Below are 20,289 nucleotides of genomic sequence, written 5' to 3' on the forward strand. Positions count from 1 at the left end.
AGCCATCATTGTTGTTTGGCGGGTCCGGGCTGGGGATTCGAACCCGCCACCTTAGGTGTACGTGGCTGGCGCCTTAGCCGGTTGAGCCACAGGCGCCGAGCCAGCTCACTGCAGCTTTGAACTCCTGTGCACAGGTGTCCTCCTGCCTCAGCCTCCAAAGTAGCTGGGACTATAGGTGTGTGCCACCATGCCTGGCTAATTTTACTTTTTGTAGAGAGATGGTCTTACTGTATTGCCCAGGCTATTCTCAAACTCCTGGGCTCGCTCAAGCAATCCTCTCCTTGGCCCCCCAAAGTGCTTGGATTACAGGCCTGAGCCACCCTGCCCAGCATACACTTACCATTGTTTATTTCCTTCTCATGAAGAAAAGCTGGGATTTTTCAAAATTGCTCTGATGCCTGTGTTCACAGTGAAGTCTCATGCTAAAGGATATTCTTTTCTCCTTTACATATAAAGTGCTTATGTAATGATTGATATTTTCAAATGAACGGTTCAGTTATTTGAATTATTTAGATTAGGCATATCTTAAAGAAGTGCTGATACTCCTTTATCTTTATTCCAGAGATTAAGGTTGACTTTTCTTTTTGTCAGATTCTGAAATATTTTTAAATCTGAAAAAGTGATTTTACTGTCTGCTAGGTCTATGGATATGTGCATCTTTGTTTTTTTTTTTTTTTCATTGAACCCACAGTAACTAAAATATCTGCTGAGGATGATGGGTTGGTACAGAATGTTGGTGATCAGGACACTATCAAATCTGAAAATGGAGGTCATCAGGATAGTACCCTCAAAGAGGATGTTCCAGAATGTGGAAAGGATGCCATAAAGGAAGTGAAAGCAGAGCAGAATAATGAACCATGTACCAGCTCTAGTTCTGAATGTGACCTCCAGGTAATATATGAAATACAACCCATAAAGAAATAAAACTTAAGGCTTGGTGCCTATAGTTCAAGCAGCTAAGGTGCCAGCCACATACACCAGAGCTGGCAGGTTATATCCAGTCCAGGCCCACCAAACAACAATGACAATTACAACCAAAAAATAGCTGGGCATTGTGGCAGATACCTGTAGTCTCAGCTACTTGGGAGGCCGAGGCAAGTGAATTGCTTAAGCCCAAGAGCTAGAGGTTGCTGTGAGCTGTGATGCCCCGGCACTCTATCCAGAGCAACAGCTTGAGGCTCTGTTTAAAAAAAAAAAAAAAAAGAAAGAAAGAAAAAAAGAAATAAAACTTAAGCAAAGTTAATTCTATAAGCTCTATAGCTTTGGATTTCAATTGTATACTTTGCCTAAAGAAAGCTATTTACAAAATCTAAACTATGAAAACTATAATAGTTTAAAAAACACACTTCAGAACTTTGTTTTATTTCAGACAATGTTTAAGAATCAAAGTCTCAACACTGAGTCACAATCTGGATGCAAACTTACAGACCTTAAAGCTAAGCAGTTTGTAAAGAAAGAGACTGCCACCTACTGGCCCCTGAACTGGCGTAGCAAGTTATGCACCTGCCAAGACTGTATGGTAAGTATCTGATTAAGTTCAATGTTAGTGTGTCTTGTGTACTGATACACAAAATAAGAATATCTGAAAAATATATTTGTGGAATTAATACAGGTGTGTAGGAGACACTTAATTTTTTTTTTGAGACAGAGTCTCATTTTGTCCCCCTTGGTAGAATGCTCTGATGTCATAGTGCATAGCAACCTCAAGCTCTTGGGCATAAGTGATTTTTTTGCCTCAGCCTCCTGAGTAGCTGGGACTATAGGTGCCCGCCACAACACCTGGCTAGTATTTAGAGATGGGGTCTTGTTCTGGTTCAGGCTGGTTTCGAACCTGTGAGCTCAGGCAATCTACCTGCCTCTGCCTCCCAGAGTGTTAGGATTATAGGCATGAGCCACCAGGCCCCAATTTTTTCTTTTCTTTTCTTTTTTTTTTTTTTTTTTGAGACAGTCTAACTCTGTAACCCTAGATAGAGTACCCTGGTGTTAGCCTAGTTCACAGTAATCTCAAACTCTTGGCTTGAGTGATCCTCTTTTTTTTTTTTGAGCCTCAAGCTGTCCCCCTGGGAAGAGTGCTATGGCATCACAGCTCACAGCAACTTCCAACTCCTGGGCTCAAGCGAGTTTCCTGCCTCAGCCTCCCAAGTAGCTGGGACCACAGGCGCCTGCCACAACACCTGGCTATTTTTTTGGTTGCAGCCATCATTGTTGCTTGGCGGGCCCGGGCTGGATTTGAACCCGCCACCTTAGGTGTATGTGGCTGGCGCCTTAGCCACTTGACCCACAGGCACTGAGCCTTGAGTGATCCTCTTGTCTCAGTTTCCAAGTAGCTGGGACTACAGGTGGCTACTACCATGCCCAGCTAGTGGTTTTTTGGGTTTTTATTTCTATTTTTAATAGAGATGGGGTCTTGTTTTTGCTCAGGCTGGTCTTGAGCTTCTGAACTCAAGCAGTTCACCTACCTTGGTCTCCCAGAGTGTTAGGATTATAGGTGTGAGCCACCACACCCAGGAGGAGATTCAAAATTTTTATACTAAGCAGATATATGAAGCAGTACTTGCAATCTGATTGATTGTAGAAGAAATTAATAGTTATGTAATAGTTATATTTATCTTTTTTTTTTTTTTTAAAGACAGAGTCTTACTCTGTCTCTTGTGCCAGAATGCAACGGTATTATCATAGTTCACTGCAGTCTGAAACTCCTGGGCTCAAGCAGTCCTTCTGCCTCAGTTTCCTTGGTAGCTGGAACTACAGGCATGTGCTACCATGCCCAGCTAATTTTTCTGTCTTTTTCTTTTCTTTTCTTTTTTTTTTTTGTAGAGATGGGTCTTGTTCTTGCTCATGCTGGTCTTGAACTCCTAGCTTCAAGCAAACCTCTCACCTCAGCTTCCCGAAGTGCTAGGATTATAGGTGTGAGCCACCATGCCAGGCCACTTTAATTTTACTAGAAAGTAACAGTTCTTTTTTTTTTTTTTTTTAATCATAGATTTGCTTGGAAGCATAAATTGCTTGAAAGTTATGGTAAATCAGTGGGTTGGTTTTTTTTTTGAGACAGAGTTTTACTATGTCGCCCTCGGTAGTGTGCCATGGCATCACAGCTCACAGCAACCTCCAACTCTTGGGCTTAAGCAATTCTTTTGCCTCAGTGTCCCTAGTAGCTGGGGGACCCGCCATAATGCCTGGCTGTTTTTGTTGCAGTTGTCGTTATTTAGCAGTTTAGGTTAGGCAGGTTCGAACCTGCCTGCCTCGGTACATGTGGCTGGCGCTGTAACCATGCACACCATGCTATGGGGGCCACGCCAAATCAGTGGTTTTTAAATAAAAATCTCATAGATCATACATCTAATGAAAAATTGGAAGATTTCTGAAAGAAATCTGGGCAAAAAGAATAAGTCTTTTCAGAGAGTGGGAGGAGGATGAGGGGTAAAAGTTTTCAAGTACAATGAACACTTTTATGGTGATAGACACACTAAAAGCCTTGACTTCAGCATTATACAAGATATCTAGGTAATGGAAACATTTGTACCTTCCTAAAATTTTGAAATTTTATTTTCATTTATTTATCTATCTATTTTTTTTTTAGAGACAGAGTCTTACACACGCTCGGTAGGGTGCTGTGGTGTCATGACTCACAGCAACCTCCAACTCTTGGGCGTAGGCAATTCTCTTGCCTCAGCCCCCAGAGTAACTGGTGCTACAAGTGCCCGCCAAAATGCCCGGCTATTTTTTGTTGCAGTTTGGTCAGGGCTGGGCTCAAACCTGCCACCCTCAGTATATGGCGCTGACATCCTGCCCACTGAGCCATAGGCACTGCCCAATTTTTGAAATTTTAAACAAAGAAGTTCTCCAAAAAACTGTGCTAAGAGCTTTGGTTTTTCTACATATTAATCTAAAAAAATTACAATTTTAGTAATAATTATGACTTTTGAGAATGATAGTACTATTCTAATGGGGAAACTGGCTTATTTTTTAAAGAAAATGTATGGAGATCTAGATGTCCTGTTCCTGACAGATGAATATGACACAGTTCTGGCTTATGAAAACAAAGGCAAGATTGACCAGGCAACTGATAGGAGAGACCCTTTAATGGATACGCTCAACAGCATGAATAGAGTCCAGCAAGTCGAACTGATTTGTGGTAAGTACTGTTTGTGAAAATTTATAGAGTTCCTAAGGTTTCCTTTACTATGTAAAAAAATTTATACAAGGAGGGTAATAAACATATATTTTTAATTTAATACAAAGAAAATTAAAATTTGAATTGTATAGCAGGACCCAACTACAGATGCTTGATTTTCATGTTGCTAGACATTTAGCTATTATTACCGTTGAATCAGGGTTACATGCTAGAATAATTACATGCTTGAGAAACCACAATGTCTGCTATTTTGATTAAGGGTAGATGTATAAATAAAGAAGAATAGAAAAATTTCCTATCCATTGAAGTAATTTTCTTTGAGTATTATGTGTCATCTTTTTGACAGTTCTTGAGGTTGCTTCAGTAGTTCACAGGAAACCACTAGAGGGGAAAATATCTTCAAACCCTTAATTGTAGCTTTTACATTTTCCCTGCCAGCATGCCCAACTGATTTCCATGATTTCTTTTTTTTTTTTTTTTTTTTTTGAGACAGAGCCTCAAGCTGTCCCCCTGGAGAGAGTGCTGTGGCATCACAGCTCACAGCAACTTCCAACTCCTGGGTTCAAGCGAGTCTCATGCCTCAGCCTCCCAAGTAGCTGGGACCACAGGTGCCTGCCACAATTCCCGGCTATTTTTTGGTTGCAGCTGTCATTGTTGTTTGGCGGGCCTGGGCTGGATTTGAACCCGCCACCTTAGGTGTATGTGGCTGGCACCTTAGCCACTTGAGCTATAAGGCACCGAGCCGATTTCCATGATTTCTATACTAGCCAGTTTCTACTCAGTTTCTACTCATAACATCACTTTTGTTATGGCAGTGATCCTTTTTTTCTTTTACTCATAATGTTGATTAATTTCTATTTTCCTTTATTAGAGTAGAAGCTTTTGAGGATGGAGGATGCATCTATCTAAAAGACTTTGTAGCCCTCAGCTGCTCATACATAACAAACTGTTAAGTGATTTAGTTTTAAAATTTAATGTTTATGGCTCAGTCCATGCCCATAGCTCAGTGGTTAGGCTGTTGGCCACATACAACGAGACTGGTGGGTTCAAAACCAGCCCAGGCCGGCTAAACAACAATGACAACTGCAACAAAAAAATAGCCGGGCATTGTGGTGGGCACCTGTAGTCCCAGCTACTTGGGATGCTGAGGCAAGAGAATTGTTTAAGCCTAAGAGTTTGAGTTTGCTGTGAGCTGTGATGCCATAGCACTCTACCGAGGGCGACATAAACTCTGATCTCAACAACAAAAAAATAAAAAAAAAATAAGGTTTAATGTTTAATGAGTTCCAGGTTATTTCAATTACTAGAATTCCAGAAAAATAGAAAACCTTTTCAAAAATTTTTAGCTAATCTTTATGAGAATTAGGATATCTCTGCTTTTTGTGGGGCTTTGTTGTGTTTGTTTTTTTTTTTTTAAATTGCATTTGGTGAACACTATTCTGGTGATAGACACACTAAAAGCATGGACTTAAACATTATACATGGTATCATGTAACAAACTTTTGTACCTCCCTAATTTTTTTTTTTTTGAGACAGAGTGTCACTATGTCACCCTCAGTAGAGTGCTGTGGCGTCACAGCTCATAGCAACCTCAAACTCTTGGGCTTAAGTGATTGTCTTGCCTCAGCCTCCGGAGTAGCTGGGACTATAAGCACCCACCACAACGCCTGGCTATTTTTTGTTGCAGTTGTCATTGTTGTTTAGCTGGCCCAGGCTGGTTTGAACCTGCCAGGCCTGGAGCATGTGGCTGATGCCGTAACCACTGTGTTACGGGCACTGAGCCCTCCCTAATATTTTCAAATTAAAAAAAAAGAGCGAAAGAGTCCTAGCTATCAACATGGAGAAAGTCCAGAGAATTTGGGCACAAGTTTCTATGCAGGATTCACTTGAGAAAAATTTGTTTTAAACTACAGTATAAACATACTCAATGTCAATGGCAAAGATATATTTTGTTTTGAAAACAAATGGCTTATCTTAAATTTTAAGTACTTTTATGGTTTTGATTTAGAATACAATGACTTGAAGACTGAACTTAAAGACTATCTCAAGAGGTTTGCTGATGAAGGCACGGTATGTTGACTTAAAGAATTTTAATCATAGCCTTGTAAGTTTTGAATAAACTGTTTCTTTTGATGATAAAAAATGACTATGCAACTTAAATGGGGCATTTGAATTTCCTGCAAAAAGTATTTATAGGAATATTGGCAGGCCAAGGGAAATCTTCAAGGGGAAATCTACACAAGGGTTGGGATAGGAGTCCTTACCAACTGTAGCTGTGGCAGAGGGTTGCAACAGTCCCCCAGAATCTGGAGAGAGTAGTTACAGCTTAGGAGAAAATTAAAAGGAGTCAAGGATGCTGATTCTGCTGGTTCTGGCCTTGAAGTATGGATCCTTAGGAGGGCAAGAGAGCAACAACTGGGTAGGAAAACATTAAAGGCAAACCCATTTTCTGGGATTTTTGAGCTTCATAGTTTAGAATAGAAGAACTTTATCATTGGGACTAAAAAAATGTCTCTTGCTAGTAGAAGAGTCTATATTTTAAAAGCCGATTCTAAAATGTGTAATGTCTTAAAATACGTGTCCAGATAAATTTACAAATACTTGTACTTTTCTGTCCTTTCTTATTCATGTGTTGTCAATGAATTTGTTTTTTCTAAAATACTTTTCCAGCTTCCAAAGGCAGATAAAAAACAAGATTTAACTTTTCTCTTCATGGCCTAAGATTGTCTTTATAAGCAGTAAATGTTTTTCTCTACTATAGCCAGCTATGGGTCTGAGGGATACCCAGAAGTTCCTTGAGACTTGCTTCTCTGGACAGAGATTTCTACCAAGGAACTTCTTCAGTGTACTTTAGGTCATTTTCTTCTTTCTCATAAATATGGGAAAGACACTTAGCTGTCTGGATTTCAGGACAAGATCATGGTGTTGCCTTTCTGCAAAATGAATTGCACAGACAGAGGTTTTCTCCTACATGTTTTTCTCAGTTTTTAGAGAATGTTCTTTACTATCGTTGTGAATGTTTCTTAACCTCTTGATGTTCTTTGTTTTAGACTGAGTCTCACTTTGTTGCCCTTGGTAGAGTACTGTGGTGTCATAGCTCACAGCAACCTCAAACTCTTGGGCTCAAGTGATCCTCTTGCCTCAGCTTCCCAAGTAGCTGGGACTACTAGTCCCCACCACAACACCTGACTATTTTTTAGAGATGGGGTCTCACTCTTTATGTATAGAGTCTGGAACTCCTGAGCTTAAGCAATCTACTGGTCTTGGCCTCCCAGAGCACTGGGATTACAGGCATGACCCACTGTACCTGGCCGTTCTCCACAGCTCTTAAACTATAGTTATTCTTACTTCTTGTTTTTTCCTTTTTTTTTTTTTGAGACAGGGTCTCACTATGTTGCCCTCAGAAGAGGGCTATGGTGTCACAGCTCACAGCAACTTTAAACTCTTGGGCTTAAGTGATTCTCTTGCCTCAGCCTCCTGAGTAGCTGGGACTATAGGCACCCACCATAACACCTGGCTATTTTTTGGTTGTAGTTGTCATTGTTGTTTGGCAGGCCCGGGCTGGGTTCGAACCTGCCAGTTGTGGTACATGTAGCTGGTGCCCTAGCTGCTGAACTACAGGCACCAAGCCTATTCTTATTTCTGTTGCAAAGGCTGTTATCTGGTTAATGAAGACTGAAGCTTCTGAATGTTCTTAGGTATAATGGTGACTGACTGTTTTAACCTCTGCACTATTAACGGACATTCAGGGTGTTTCAAGTGTCCAAGGCTCTTTCTTGCCTCTGGTGCTATCACCTCTGTTCTTGTGCAGTTGGTAGTTACGGTGCTATTTATTTTTTTATTCTTATTCATTTATTTTTTTGAGACAGAGCCTCAAGCTGTCACCCTGGGTAGAGTGCTATAGCATCACAGCTCACAGCAACTTCTAACTCCTGGGCTCAAGTAATTCTCCTGTCTCCACCTTCCAAGTAGCTAGGACTATAGGCACTTGCTTCAATGCCTGGCTATTATTTTTTTCTCTTTTTGGTTGTAGCCGTCATTATTGTTTGGTGGGCCCAGGCTGGATTTGAACTCGCAGCTCAGGTGTATGTGGCTGGCATCTAAGCTGCTTGAGCCGTAGGCGCCAAGCTTACAGTGCTATTTATTAATTTTATTTTATACATTCTTAAAATTAGATAAAAATTAGATATGTTGTCTTTTTCAGTTTACTTTTGAAACCTATTTTTAAAAGTTGTTAACAAGAAAAAACAACCCAAGTCTAAAATAACTCAAAGAAGTTTGTTCTGAGCCAATATGAATGACATATTGAGTTTATGATCCATAAACTCTAGAAGCCTGAGTAGCTGGTCCTGAGGCAGTCAGGTTACAGCTTTGATTTTATACATTTTAAGAAGACAGGAATTATAGGTGAAATCATAAATCAATAAATGGAAGGTATATATTGGTTTGGCCTGAAAAGGTGGGGCATCTTGAAGTAGGGGCTTACAGGTTATAGGTAGGTTCAGAGATTCTTTGATTTGTACTTGGTGAAAGAAATAAAGCTTTGGGGCCGGGCTCAGTGGCTCACACCTGTAATCCTAGCACTCTGGGAGGCCAAGGCGGGTAGATTGCCTGAGCTCACAGGTTTGAGGCCAGCCTGAGCAAGAGCGAGACCCTGTCTCTAAAAATAGCCAGGTATTGTGGCAGGTGCCTGTAGTCTCAGCTGTTCAGGAGGCTGAGGCAAGAGAATCACTTGAGCCCAGGAGCATTGAGGTTGCTGTGAGCTGTGATACCACGGCATTCTACAAAGGGTGACCAAGTAAGACTCTCAAAAAAAAAAAAGATAAAGAGAATTTGGTAGAAAGGAAGGCTTGAGTTAAGATAATGGGGTCTGCTCTCTGTCATGTGATACTATACCAGAGTCAGGTTGGAAAGAAAGCCACATTATGCCATGTTAATTTAAAAAAAGGTTTGGCTCGACTTCCCGTAGCACAGTTGTTAACGGTGCCAGCAACACACTGAAGGTGGCAGGCTCAAACCCAGCCCAGGCCAGCTAAAGAACTGCAACAAAAAAACAGCCTGGTGTTGTGGTGGGCAACCTGTAGTCCCAGCTACTTGGGAGGCTGAGGCAAGAGAATTGCTTAAGCCCAAGAGTTGGAAGTTGCTGTAAGCTGTGACACTATGCCACTCTACTGAGGGCGACATAATGAGACTCTGTCTCAAAAAAAAGAAAAGATGACTATGTGTTCTGGTTGTATTTGTCCACAGGGCATAATATAAATAAGTTTTAGATATTCTCAGATGATGGACTACCTTTTATTTTAATGTTTGTATCTGACCATAAAAAAAGTTAGCAACTAAAAGTTTTCAGACAATAAAATTATTTATTACTAAGCCCAAGGATTTATTCATCGGCATTTCTACTCTGCATTTTGGCTGTATCATTTAAGGACATCTAGAAACCAAAACTTGCACACACCATTTTCTTTTCCCACAATATCCTAGCCAGAGATATCACTTCTTTTTACTGGCTTTTGGTGGTTAATACTTGTAACACAAGGTAGGGACATTTCCTTCATTTTGGAACCTTCAAGTGTCATATTTATTAGCATTTTATAAGTGGAAATTCCCAAGTCATTTAGCCAAGTACATTAGAGCTTTGAGCAGTAGTTATTTCAGGATGTGTTAGCCATCTAGGTCTTGAATCTGGTAGGGGTTCTAATTTCTTATCAGTTGACAAGCAGTTTTACTCTTGGTGCTTATAAGACTGACGTATCAGCTACTGGTCTGTAGCAGAGTACTGACAATATGTTAACATTCTTTCACTTAGAAGATTAATAGGTACCTTACCTGGAGAAAATTACTGCAAGTTAGTACCAGGGAACAGAGCAGGGGGAGGTTTCCCCTTATCTGCCTCTTTATTACTTTCTGTTTCTCTTTCCCCTTCCTCACAGGCATTCACGTGGCTCTTTTTCCTTCATTCTCCCTGCCTGTCTTCCTCTCTAACAATAAGCATGTGTTATCTGTGTAATTAAAGCATAAGTTAACAAAGCTGTCTCTTGTGATGGTTGGTAGATAACTTTTGATTGGATCAGCTGGCATAGACTCACTTTCGGGGTAAGCAGGGACTCCTGGGTTGTCTCAGTTTTCTTTTTTATTGCTTTTTTAATCTATCCATATTTTCCCTGTGTCTTAATTTCTTGCTTTTTATTTTACTAATATCATAAATACCTCTTCTAATAAAATAAAAGACAGTTCTCTCTCTTTGTTTTTTAGAGATAAGGTTTCACTGTGTCACTCAGTGTTATGATCATAGCTCAAAAAGCAGTGGTTCTAGTTTGTTTTCTTCCAATTATTTTTCTGTTTGCATAGAAAACATTTTAAATTCCTCAAGAAGAAAGGTGTATTTTTCTTTGTCAAAGATGAAGAAGGAAACTTTTTTTGTTTGGTTAGTTTCTAAACCTTCTTTAATATTGATAAAGAAGAAAACAAAAATCTCAAAGGTGGACAGCATAGTAGCGCACGACTGTAATCCTATTGAGGTAGGAGGATCACTTGAGCTCAGGAGCTTGAAACCAGCCTGAGCAAGAGTGGGACCCTGTCTCTACTAAAAATAGAAAAATCAGACCCAGCATGGTGGTTCATGCCTGTAATCCTAGCACTCTGGGAGGTGCTAGGACCTCCTAGCACCCGAGGTGGGTGGATTACTTGAGCTCATGGGTTTGAGGCCATCCTGCGTGAGAGCCAGACCCCTGTCTCTACTAAAAATACAAAAAAATTGAGGCAAGGGGATTGCTTCAGCTCAAGAGCTGGAGGTTGCTGTGAGCTATGATGTCGCCATGGCACTCTACCCAGAGCAACAGCTTGAGACTCTATCTCAAAAGAAAAAAAAAGGAAAAAAGAAAAATTAGCCAGGCATGGGGTGCACCTGTGTAGGCAGGAGGATCACTTGAGTCCATGAGTGTGGGGTTGCTGTGAGCTAAGCTCGTGCAACAGCACTCTATCTGGGGCTACAGAGCAAGATTCTGTCCGCCCCAAAAACTTGAAAACTGATTTGGTTTCTGTTTCTATGAATGCTTTTTGCAGAGCTGAAGCATGTTTCAAAAACAGCTGTGGTAAGGAGACCATGAGAGTGATCTGGGGAAACCTTCAGAGTTCTTAGTTTGTGTGCTGGCTCTGCCACTCTTCTTTTTAGCTAGTATTTATTGAGAACTTACTGTGTGCTAGGCAGTGTTTTAAGAGTTGTATAGTTCATCTCATCTTCAGATGATCCTGTTAGATAGGTGCTGCTTTTATCTCATTTTCTTTTTCTTTTCTTTTCTTTTTTTTTTTTTTTTGCATCTTGAGCCTTTTTATTGTCCTTGAAGCTGGAGCCCCCATCAGAGGCTGCCTTCTTTTGCCAAGGGTCCAGGGCCAAGTGGTATGGTGGCAGCTGGCTTAGTTGGTAGATGGCTTGGCCCACTCAACATTGAGGATGAGATGATCGTAGCCAAAGCCAGATACCCCAGCAATGGCATGTGCAGCATCCTCACGGCGGTGGAAGCTTATGAAGGCAAAGCCCTTGGACTGGCCAGTGGTCTTGTCCTTAGCCAGGTAGATGTGGGAGATGGAGCCAAAAGGCCGGAAGAGCTCCTGTAGGTTGGTCTCACGTGTGTCCTCTGACAGGTTGGTGACATGGATGGTGGCATTGTCATCAGCTCTACGGTTAGGCTGCATGGACTCCCCACAGCGGCTGGCCCCATCCTGAAGGCTTGGTGGCACGTATTTCCCTGTCTTGTTCTGAGCTGCCTGCACAGGCTCCAGCTCTCCTGGCAGCTTCTCTTTCTCACCAGTGGACAGGCCCAGCTGCTCCACCAGCTCCTTCTGCATGGGCCCCAGGGTGTCCTTGTAGGGGCAACGGGTGGTCCAGTGGTCTCCCTTGCAGATGTGGCAGGACACTATCTTCTGGCCCTTCAGCTTGTTCATTGGGTCCTCCTCCTCCTGGCAGTTCAGATCCTCTTTGCTGGTGATGAATGTCACAGAGACATCATCACTAACGGTAGTGGTGGCCACATTGGGCCCTGGGGGGTCAAACTCTGAGTTCCCAAACTTCTTCCAGTTCTTCCTCCTGGCAACCGCCTTGGAGGCCTTCCAGGTCTCAATCCTGAAGGTGCGGACAATCTTGAACTTCTTGCCATCATCATCTATCTTGTACTCGGTCACTGTCTTTATGTTGCCATTGATGACCTCCTTGGGAGGTGGCAGTGGAGCTCCGGGCAGTAGGTCGGGCTGTGGGCTGGTGTCTCCAGTGGGCAGAGGGAGCCCCTTGAGGAGCTCACTGGTGACACATTTGTCGTCCTCTCCCTCCTCTTCCACCTGGTCGCCCCAGCTCGGCTTCGAATTAAAGTTTCCGGTCGGCATTTCAGAAAGTCTTCCCCACGCAGCTCTGTCCCTGGCCCTTATCTCATTTTCTATGGGGAAACTGAGGTAGGTGGTAGAACCTAAGCTTTGAACCATTCCTCCTAACTGTGTGACTTTGAACAGGTCAGCCTCTGTGAGCCCTGATGATCCCTCCTAGAAAATGGAGCTAGTATAATTAATTATAGCTTAAAGTTCTTCTTACCAGCAGTATTGTTTAACTTGTTTGTGACTTTTATTGCTGTTCTGTAACTTAGTTCCCTTTCCTAATCTTTGCTTTTCATCAACAGGTTGTTAAGAGAGAAGACATTCAACAGTTCTTTGAAGAATTTCAGTCAAAAAAGAGGAGAAGATTGGATGGGATGCAGTATTACTGCAGCTAGAGTGGAGTATGACGCTTCTTCCTCAGGCCAATGACAATGCCACTTCGCATCCTAGGAATAAAAGAGGCATTTCATATTTGGTCCCCTTTCCGTCCTCCTGTCTTTGGAGAGGCCTCCTCTTCTGGCCTTGACCTCCCTTCACTTTCCTTAACTGCAGTAGCCACAATGTTGATGCTGATTTCACAACCAGCAGTCTTTATGACTCAGCTAAATGCAACTCATTCCACAGACTTCAGCCCCTCTACTCCAGTATATCCAGGGTTATTTGCTTATATATTTTAAGATGTTCAGTTTGAGAAAGCAAATTGGTTTCTTTTCTAATTTGTTCTTTAACTCCCAAATATGTGTACTTTGCCACAGAGCTGTTGCCTTCCAGGCCCTCCTCTGTAAGCGTCCCAGAAGGTTCTCTTCCTATCAGCTAGAACCTCTCTACAGGTCCCCTTCACCCCTGTGATCGTGGTGCCTTGGCTCAATATTTCCTCAGGCCTAGTCTGCTCCTTCTCCCACATTCCTGCTTTCTGAGGTTTAGTCATGGCTTAGAAAGGGTCTTGGAACTTGGATTCTGTGGGCCTAATGTCCAGAGTAGCCAAGACTGCTGGTTTTCTGGCCTGGATATCTGTCATAAGCAGGGAGATTGACTGATGACAGGGTTGAGAAAGCAAACCTTTTGTTATGAATTTTACTAACAAGTTTAAAAGTGAAATTTTCATTCATGATTCTACTGGCACTAGAATATTTGAATTTCAGTACTGTAGTGTTTACAGGGCTTCCTAGAGGAAATTTGCCAGTATATCAGTCCCTTTTCTGCTGCCTAGAAAACAGACCGGGTATCACCCCTGTGAAATCTTGGTAGTTTACGAAGTCCTCTGGATTTCTTTATATTATCAGGGATATTCATAAACATATATTAAAAATGGACCTATTTTGATATTGTTGTATTATGAAAATGTTATTAGAACCCCAGTAGGTTATTGTTTTTCCCCTTGAATCTGTGCTGAAGAAAAAAGATACTGACTCATCTTTGGTGAATAGGGCAGCGATTGCCTGTTTTGGAGGAGACATTCTGTGGAAGAGATTCCAAGCAAGGCCCTAGGCCACACAAATGAGTTTTGTGTATATAAATGTTAATGTCCACAGCTGGTTCCTTGATGATTATGAGATCTTCTTTCACAGAGCCTCATGAAGTGTATAAAATCCCATTTTTGAGAAGAAGTGCTTCCAATTGGCCTGAAATCTCTTTAAAACTCCTCAGTCTATATGGAAAACACCTTTTAATAAATATAGAGCCCTCAGTTGTGCTTTCCCTGTGGAGGAACAAGATCTTTCCTGACAGTAGGTGACAACTTTGAGGTGTGTTACCAACAGCATTTTATCCAGTAGTCACATATGTGAGTGTCCACCAATGCCTAATCAAAATGAACTAGACCTACAAAAAGACAAGGCCTCAAAGAAATGGTACATACCATGTTTTCTGGTATTCAGCCTCTTAATTAGAGATCCTTGTGAAGGGTATATAGAGCTGGGAGGTCTTATAGCTGCAGAAGATGCCTGTGTGCCCTGAGCCAGCCTTGTGGAAAGGACTCAGTTAAAAGGCTCTCTGCGTTTTTGAGGTTGTCTACAGTCAGCAGCTTAGGAACTCTTCCAAATTTGAAGATGTTTTCAACCCCTTTTGCAGGATTACACTGTTAGTATACCATCATGTCCTGAAAGTTTATAACTTCTCAAATGTCTGATTTAACTACTAGAAAGTTCCTCATTTCCTATCACAGGTCAGGACCAAGTCTCAGAGGTGATGTGTGATGTGCAGCACAGTAGTACCAAATACCCCAGTGCTGAAGGGCTTGTTTTATGAAAGGTACTGTTCCTTCTTTCTCACATGAACCAGAAAACCTCTTTTTTAACCTTTGTTCACAACTAGTTTTCTTATGACTATATTGGACCGTCTCTTCTTGTAGGGACTGATTTTGGCCAACTTGTGGCAGTTGATATTAATGCATGTTTTATGCAAAACAAAAATATAATATTAGTTGCTTTTAAGGAATTCTGGCATTGTATGTGCATTTTTATAGAAATTGTTACTGGACTTATAATTAGATACTTAATTCCAATCAGGTTTCTGTAAAATTTAAATAAAACCAATTCAGTATAGTTGCCTTTCACATTGTTTTAAGACATATTTAAGTCTGTATAGCCTTCCTCTGCAGGTTGTAAGGAAATGAATATAGCCAGGCATTGTGGCATGCCCTTGTAGTCCCAGCTACTTGGGAGGCTGAAACAGGAGAATTGCTTAAGTCCAGGAGTTCAATCAGTAGCCATCACTGTATTCCAGCCTGAGCAGCATAGTGAGGTCCTGTCTCTTTAAAAAAAAAAAAGGAAAGGAAAATGAGATAACACGAGTATATTCTAACTGCCATTCCTGCCCTGGACTCCTACTGTCAATGCAGGACTGGTTCAAGATGTTCAGTAGTTCACAGTTCTCCTGCTGTTTTATAAAATGTTGCCTGATGTGAGGTTCCCTAAGTAAAGCTGCTTCACCTGTCTTCACCACACCTCCTGGGAGGGAGGTGGCTTAATTCCTGCTGGAGCCTAGTGGACAGCACAACAAAACAACAGGCTGGGTTATGGCCAGTGTGTTCAGGTAGGGCTGTGTGTAGAAAGATAGGGCTGGGACCCCATAGCCTATGGCAGTGGTTTCCAACCCCTGTGCGGTGAGAGGATCTTAGGTATGCCACAAACATTTTTAAAGATCATTAATTATTTTCAAAAGAAGTTCAAAGCACCATTAAGTATGTTCTTTTTTTTACTCTTTGTGTTGATCAACATCATTTAAGTAAGCCACGGAGGTTTAACTATAGGTTGAAGTGCTGTGAGATAAAAAAGTTGACCTAAGGTGAGCTCCACCTACAGTAGCCATTATGTCAAAAGCAAACAAAAACAAACCAAAGCCAGTGTCGAGGCCCATCTTTGGCCTCCCCCCAACCCTTGGAGGTTATTCAGACTTGGGATCATCACCCATGGTGAGGTAAGCTTAGGTGAATGGAGTGTTCTCTATGGTCCGGGAGCTGCTCATACAGATAAACACTCGTACTGTGTAATCCTCAATGCCAGGAAAATTGCAGTTCTCCCATCTCCCTTAAAGGGCTCTAGTGGAGCAGAAGAAAGTTGAAAGAGCAATCAGTCCTTGTGGTTATAGACCCAGGAAATGGCTGAGGTAGCCCCGCATTGAAGGTAGTGCCATCTGGGAAGGTGAGAAGTATGGGAAGCCAACCTAAAAGGGCTTCTCAGGACCTGACCTTCCCAGCCAAGTCACCTTGAAGCTGCTGCCAGATGTGGCCTTGGTCTGAGGGGGCATCTAGCACCAACTCCTTCTAGTCCCTCACTTCTGTCCATGAACCACAGGCATTAGCTAGGTGTTTGCTTCATACTTCCAATCATAGTATTCCTTAGTGGGAGGAGACCTGAGAAGTCACCCAGCCTTACCTCTCAGGGCAGGAGTTTCTCTCTCTGCAGATGACCCTCAGAGGGGACTGGCACTGGTCTTTTCTGGTCAGCTTCCATGTGCCTCCATGCGGTTGTGGGCAGTGCCCCAATTTTCAGTTAGCTCTGCCCTTCCAAACCTCTTGTGATAGAGGGACATTGCCCATGGCCTGTCGCAACTGTAAGCACAGAGCTTGTGAGTGCTTGGGGTACCAACCTTAGGAGGAAGCCAGTGTCCTGGTAGGCAAGAGAGAAAGAGGCCCGGTCTTTGGTGGATCAGGCTTTGCCTGAAGCTCATACAACTAATAGACTCATACACAGCAGAGAACACCTGTACAGGTCCTGGCTTCTGCATTTGAACCCTAGCGACAGAGTACTCACTACCTCACACAGCACTCATTCCCAGCTTTCTCAGACCCTGATGTCTTTCCCTATGGAACAAAGCTAGGGGCCTCATCCTTCTTTAGCTTTCCATCCAGATCTTCACTCTGGCCCCAGTGTTTGCTCTTTGGCAGGAGAAGGGGGCTGGCTGTTCGTGGTATTCTCTGGCACCTCCTCAGCAGCTCTGCCCTGACTTTCCCACTGGAGACCCCACCTGAGCTTCTCAGCCATTTCTCCTCTTACAGGGGGGCCCATAAGTCCTGCTACCTTCCACTTCCTCATGGCCCAGCCTTCATATTGGGCTAGAGTGCAGTGGTGTCATAGTTCACTGCAATCTCTAAAGTTTTCCAGCTCAAGTGATCCTCCTGTCTCAGCCTCCTGAGTATTTGGGACTATAGGCGCCCACCACTATGCCCAGCTCATTTTTGTTTTTCTTTTTTTTGAGACAGAGTCTCACTTCCCCCTCCCTTTCTTTCTTGTTTTTTTTTTTGAGACAGAGCTTCACAGCTTACAGCAACCTTCAACTCTTGGGCTTAAGCAATTCTCTTGCCTCAGCCTCCCAAGTAGCTGGGACTACAGGTGCCTGCCACAACACCTGGCTATTTTTTGGTTGCAGTTGTCACTGCTGTTTTAGATGTCCAGGGCCAGGTTTGAACCCTCCACTCTCGTTATATGGGGCCAGTACCCTACCCACTGAGCCATAGATGCTGCCCTCTTTTTTTTTTTTTTTTTGAGGCTTTAAAATTTTTTTTTAATTTTCTCTGTACATATACATGTGTTTATTGGTTTTCCACTTTTTGCCTTCACAAAATTAAAAAGGCTAAAAATTTAATAACATTGACAATGTTTAAGATAAGGACTAGAAACAAAAACCTCATAAAGAATGAAAGAAGATAAATACATTCAGAAAAGAAATCAGACAGTTGCTGCAACAAAATATTGAGCAATAATAATAAGGCAAAAAAAGTAACATTCACATTGTCAGATAAGAACATATCTATCATAGAATGCTTTGACTCAGGTTCAGTATGGAGCCATCAGTTAACTTCTTATTTTTTTTTCCAAAGTCTCAAAAAATAGACAACTAGTATTTATAAATAAAAATAGAAGGTAGTTTCAAAAAACAGAGCATGCCAAATCTTATAGACAATAGAAAAAGAAGAAATACTTCAAAATCATTCTACTTCATCTCGATATACCTGATATTAAAATTGGAAAAATATATTATTATAAAGGAAAATTACAAACATATTTCACTTATAAATGAGGATGCAATATCCTAAACAACAAAATTAATGTTCAAGTAATGTACTTTGGTCAAAATTAAATCTAATTTATGTGAGAATTAGTCACTATTTTCTTTTTTTTTTTTTTCTTTTCCTTTCCCTCACCCCCTCCCGCCTTCTCTGTCTGCTCTCCCCTTCCCCCTTACCCGACCATGTCATTGTCATTAATTGTCCTCATATCAAAGTTGAATACATAGGATTCATGCTTCTCCATTCCTGTGATGCTTCGCTAAGAATAATGCGTTCCACCTCCATCCAGGTTAATACAAATGCTGCAAAAATCTCCATTTTTTTAAATGGCTAAATAGTATTCCATGGTATACATATACCACAGCTTGCCAATCCATTCCTGGGTTGAGGGGCATGTAGGCTGTTTCTACATTTTAGCGATTGTAAATTGAGCTGCAATAAACAGTCTAGTACAAGTGTCTTTATAATAAAAGAGTTTTTTTCCTTCTGGATAGATGCCCAGTAATGGGATTGCAGGATCAAACGGGAAGTTTAGGTTGAGTTCTTTGAGGTTTCTCCATACTTCCTTCCAAAAAGGTTGTATTAGTTTGCAGTCCCACCAGCAGTGTAAAAGTATTCCTTTCTCTCCACATCTCTGCCAACAGCATCTGCAATTTTGAGATTTTTGTGATATGGGCCATTCTTGCTGGGGTTAGATGGTATCTCAGGGTGGTTTTAATTTGCATTTCTCTAATAATGAGGGATGATGAGCATTTTTTCATATGTTTGCTAGCCATTTGTTTGCCTTCTTTAGAGAAGTTTCTGTTCATCTCGCTTCCCCATTGATGTAGGGGATTGTTGGTTTTTTTCTTGTGGATTAATTTGAGTTCTCTATAGATCCTAGTTATTAAGCTTTTGTCTGATTCAAAATATGCAAAAATCCTTTCCCATTGGGTAGGTTGTCTATTTGCTTTGGTGGTTGTCTCCTTAGCTGCACAGAAGCTTTTCAGTTTAATTAAATCCCATTTGTTTATTATTGCTGTTGTTGCTATTGCCATGGCAGTCTTCCTCATAAAGTCTTTCCCCAGGCCAGTATCTTCCAGTGTTTTTCTTATTCTTTCTTTGAGGATTTTTGTTGTTTCATGCCTTAAATTGAAGTCCTTTATCTTGAATCAATTTTTGTGATTGGAGAAAGGTGTGGGTCCAGTTTCAGTCTTTTACATGTGGATTTCTAGTTCTCCCAGCACCATTTATTGAATAGGGAGTCTTTCCCCCAGTGGACGTTCTTGTTTGGTTTATTGAAGATTAGGTGGTTGTAAGTTGTTAGTTTCATGTCCTGGTTTTCTATTCAATTCCAAATGTCTATGTCTCTATTTTTGTACCAGTACCATGCTGTCTTGACCACTGTGGCTTTGTAGTATAGCCTAAAATCTGATACGGTGATACCCCCAGCTTTGTTTTTATTACTAAGAACTGCCTTAGCTATATGGGGTTTTTTCTGGTTCCATATAAAATGCAGAATCCTTTTTTTCCAAGTCTTAAAAATAGGATGTTGGTATTTTAATAGGGATGGCATTGAATCGGTAGATTGCTCTGGGAAGTATAGACATTTTAACAATGTTGATTCTTCCCAGCCATGAACATGGTATGTTCTTCCATTTGTTAAAGTCTTATGCTATTTTCTTTCTTAGAGTTTCATAATTTTCTTTATAGAGGTCCTTCACCTCTTTCGTTAGGTATATTCCTAAGTATTTCATTTTCTTTGGGGCTATGGTGAAGGGAGTTGTGTCCTTAATTAACCTCTCATCTTGGCTGTTGTTGGTCACTGTATACAAAGGCAACTGACTGTGGACATTGATTTTATATCCTGAGACATTACTGTATTTTTTGATGACTTCCAAGAGTCTTATGGTTGAGTCTTTGGGGTTCTCTCAGATCATATCATCAATAAAGAGGGAGAGTTTGACCTCTGCTCCGATTTGGATGCCCTTTATTTTCTTGTCTTGCCTAATTGTATTGGCTAGAACTTCCAGCACTATGTTGAATAGTAATGGTGACAGAGGACAACCTTGTCTGGTTCCAGTTCTAAGTGGAAAAGCTTTCAGTTTAACTCCATTCAGTAAATATTAGCTGTGGGTTCATCATAGATATCTTCAATCAGTTTAAGATAATGTGCTACCTATACCTAAACTCTTCAGTGTTCTAATTAGAAAAGGATGCTGGATTTTATCAAATGCTTTTTCTGCATCTATTGAGAGGACCATATGGGCTTTGTTTTTGCTTCTGTTGATATGATGAATAA

The 20,289-nt window shown here is 41.4% G+C and overlaps 1 protein-coding gene and 1 pseudogene across 2 annotated transcripts in view; one reads left to right on the forward strand and one right to left on the reverse strand.

Annotated features, from left to right (window-relative positions):
- UBR7 (ubiquitin protein ligase E3 component n-recognin 7 (putative)) overlaps window positions 1–15,037 on the forward strand; it is a 31,137-nt gene extending 16,100 nt beyond the window's left edge. The window contains exons 7-11 of the mRNA XM_003787000.3: window positions 692–891; window positions 1,370–1,519; window positions 3,973–4,135; window positions 6,144–6,205; window positions 12,802–15,037. Of these exons, the coding sequence (XP_003787048.1) occupies window positions 692–891; window positions 1,370–1,519; window positions 3,973–4,135; window positions 6,144–6,205; window positions 12,802–12,894 (668 nt within the window). The 3' untranslated portion in view covers window positions 12,895–15,037. The remainder of the gene's footprint in view (window positions 1–691; window positions 892–1,369; window positions 1,520–3,972; window positions 4,136–6,143; window positions 6,206–12,801) is intronic.
- On the reverse strand, window positions 11,432–12,546 carry LOC100955528 (annotated as a pseudogene). The gene has a single exon (XR_001161145.1). The product of XR_001161145.1 is annotated as a eukaryotic translation initiation factor 3 subunit G pseudogene (transcript).
- Window positions 15,038–20,289: the final 5,252 nt, after the last annotated feature.

This window comes from Otolemur garnettii, unplaced genomic scaffold (assembly GCF_000181295.1).
Source record: "Otolemur garnettii isolate 467f Iridium unplaced genomic scaffold, OtoGar3 scaffold00020, whole genome shotgun sequence".
Taxonomy (NCBI): domain Eukaryota; kingdom Metazoa; phylum Chordata; class Mammalia; order Primates; family Galagidae; genus Otolemur; species Otolemur garnettii.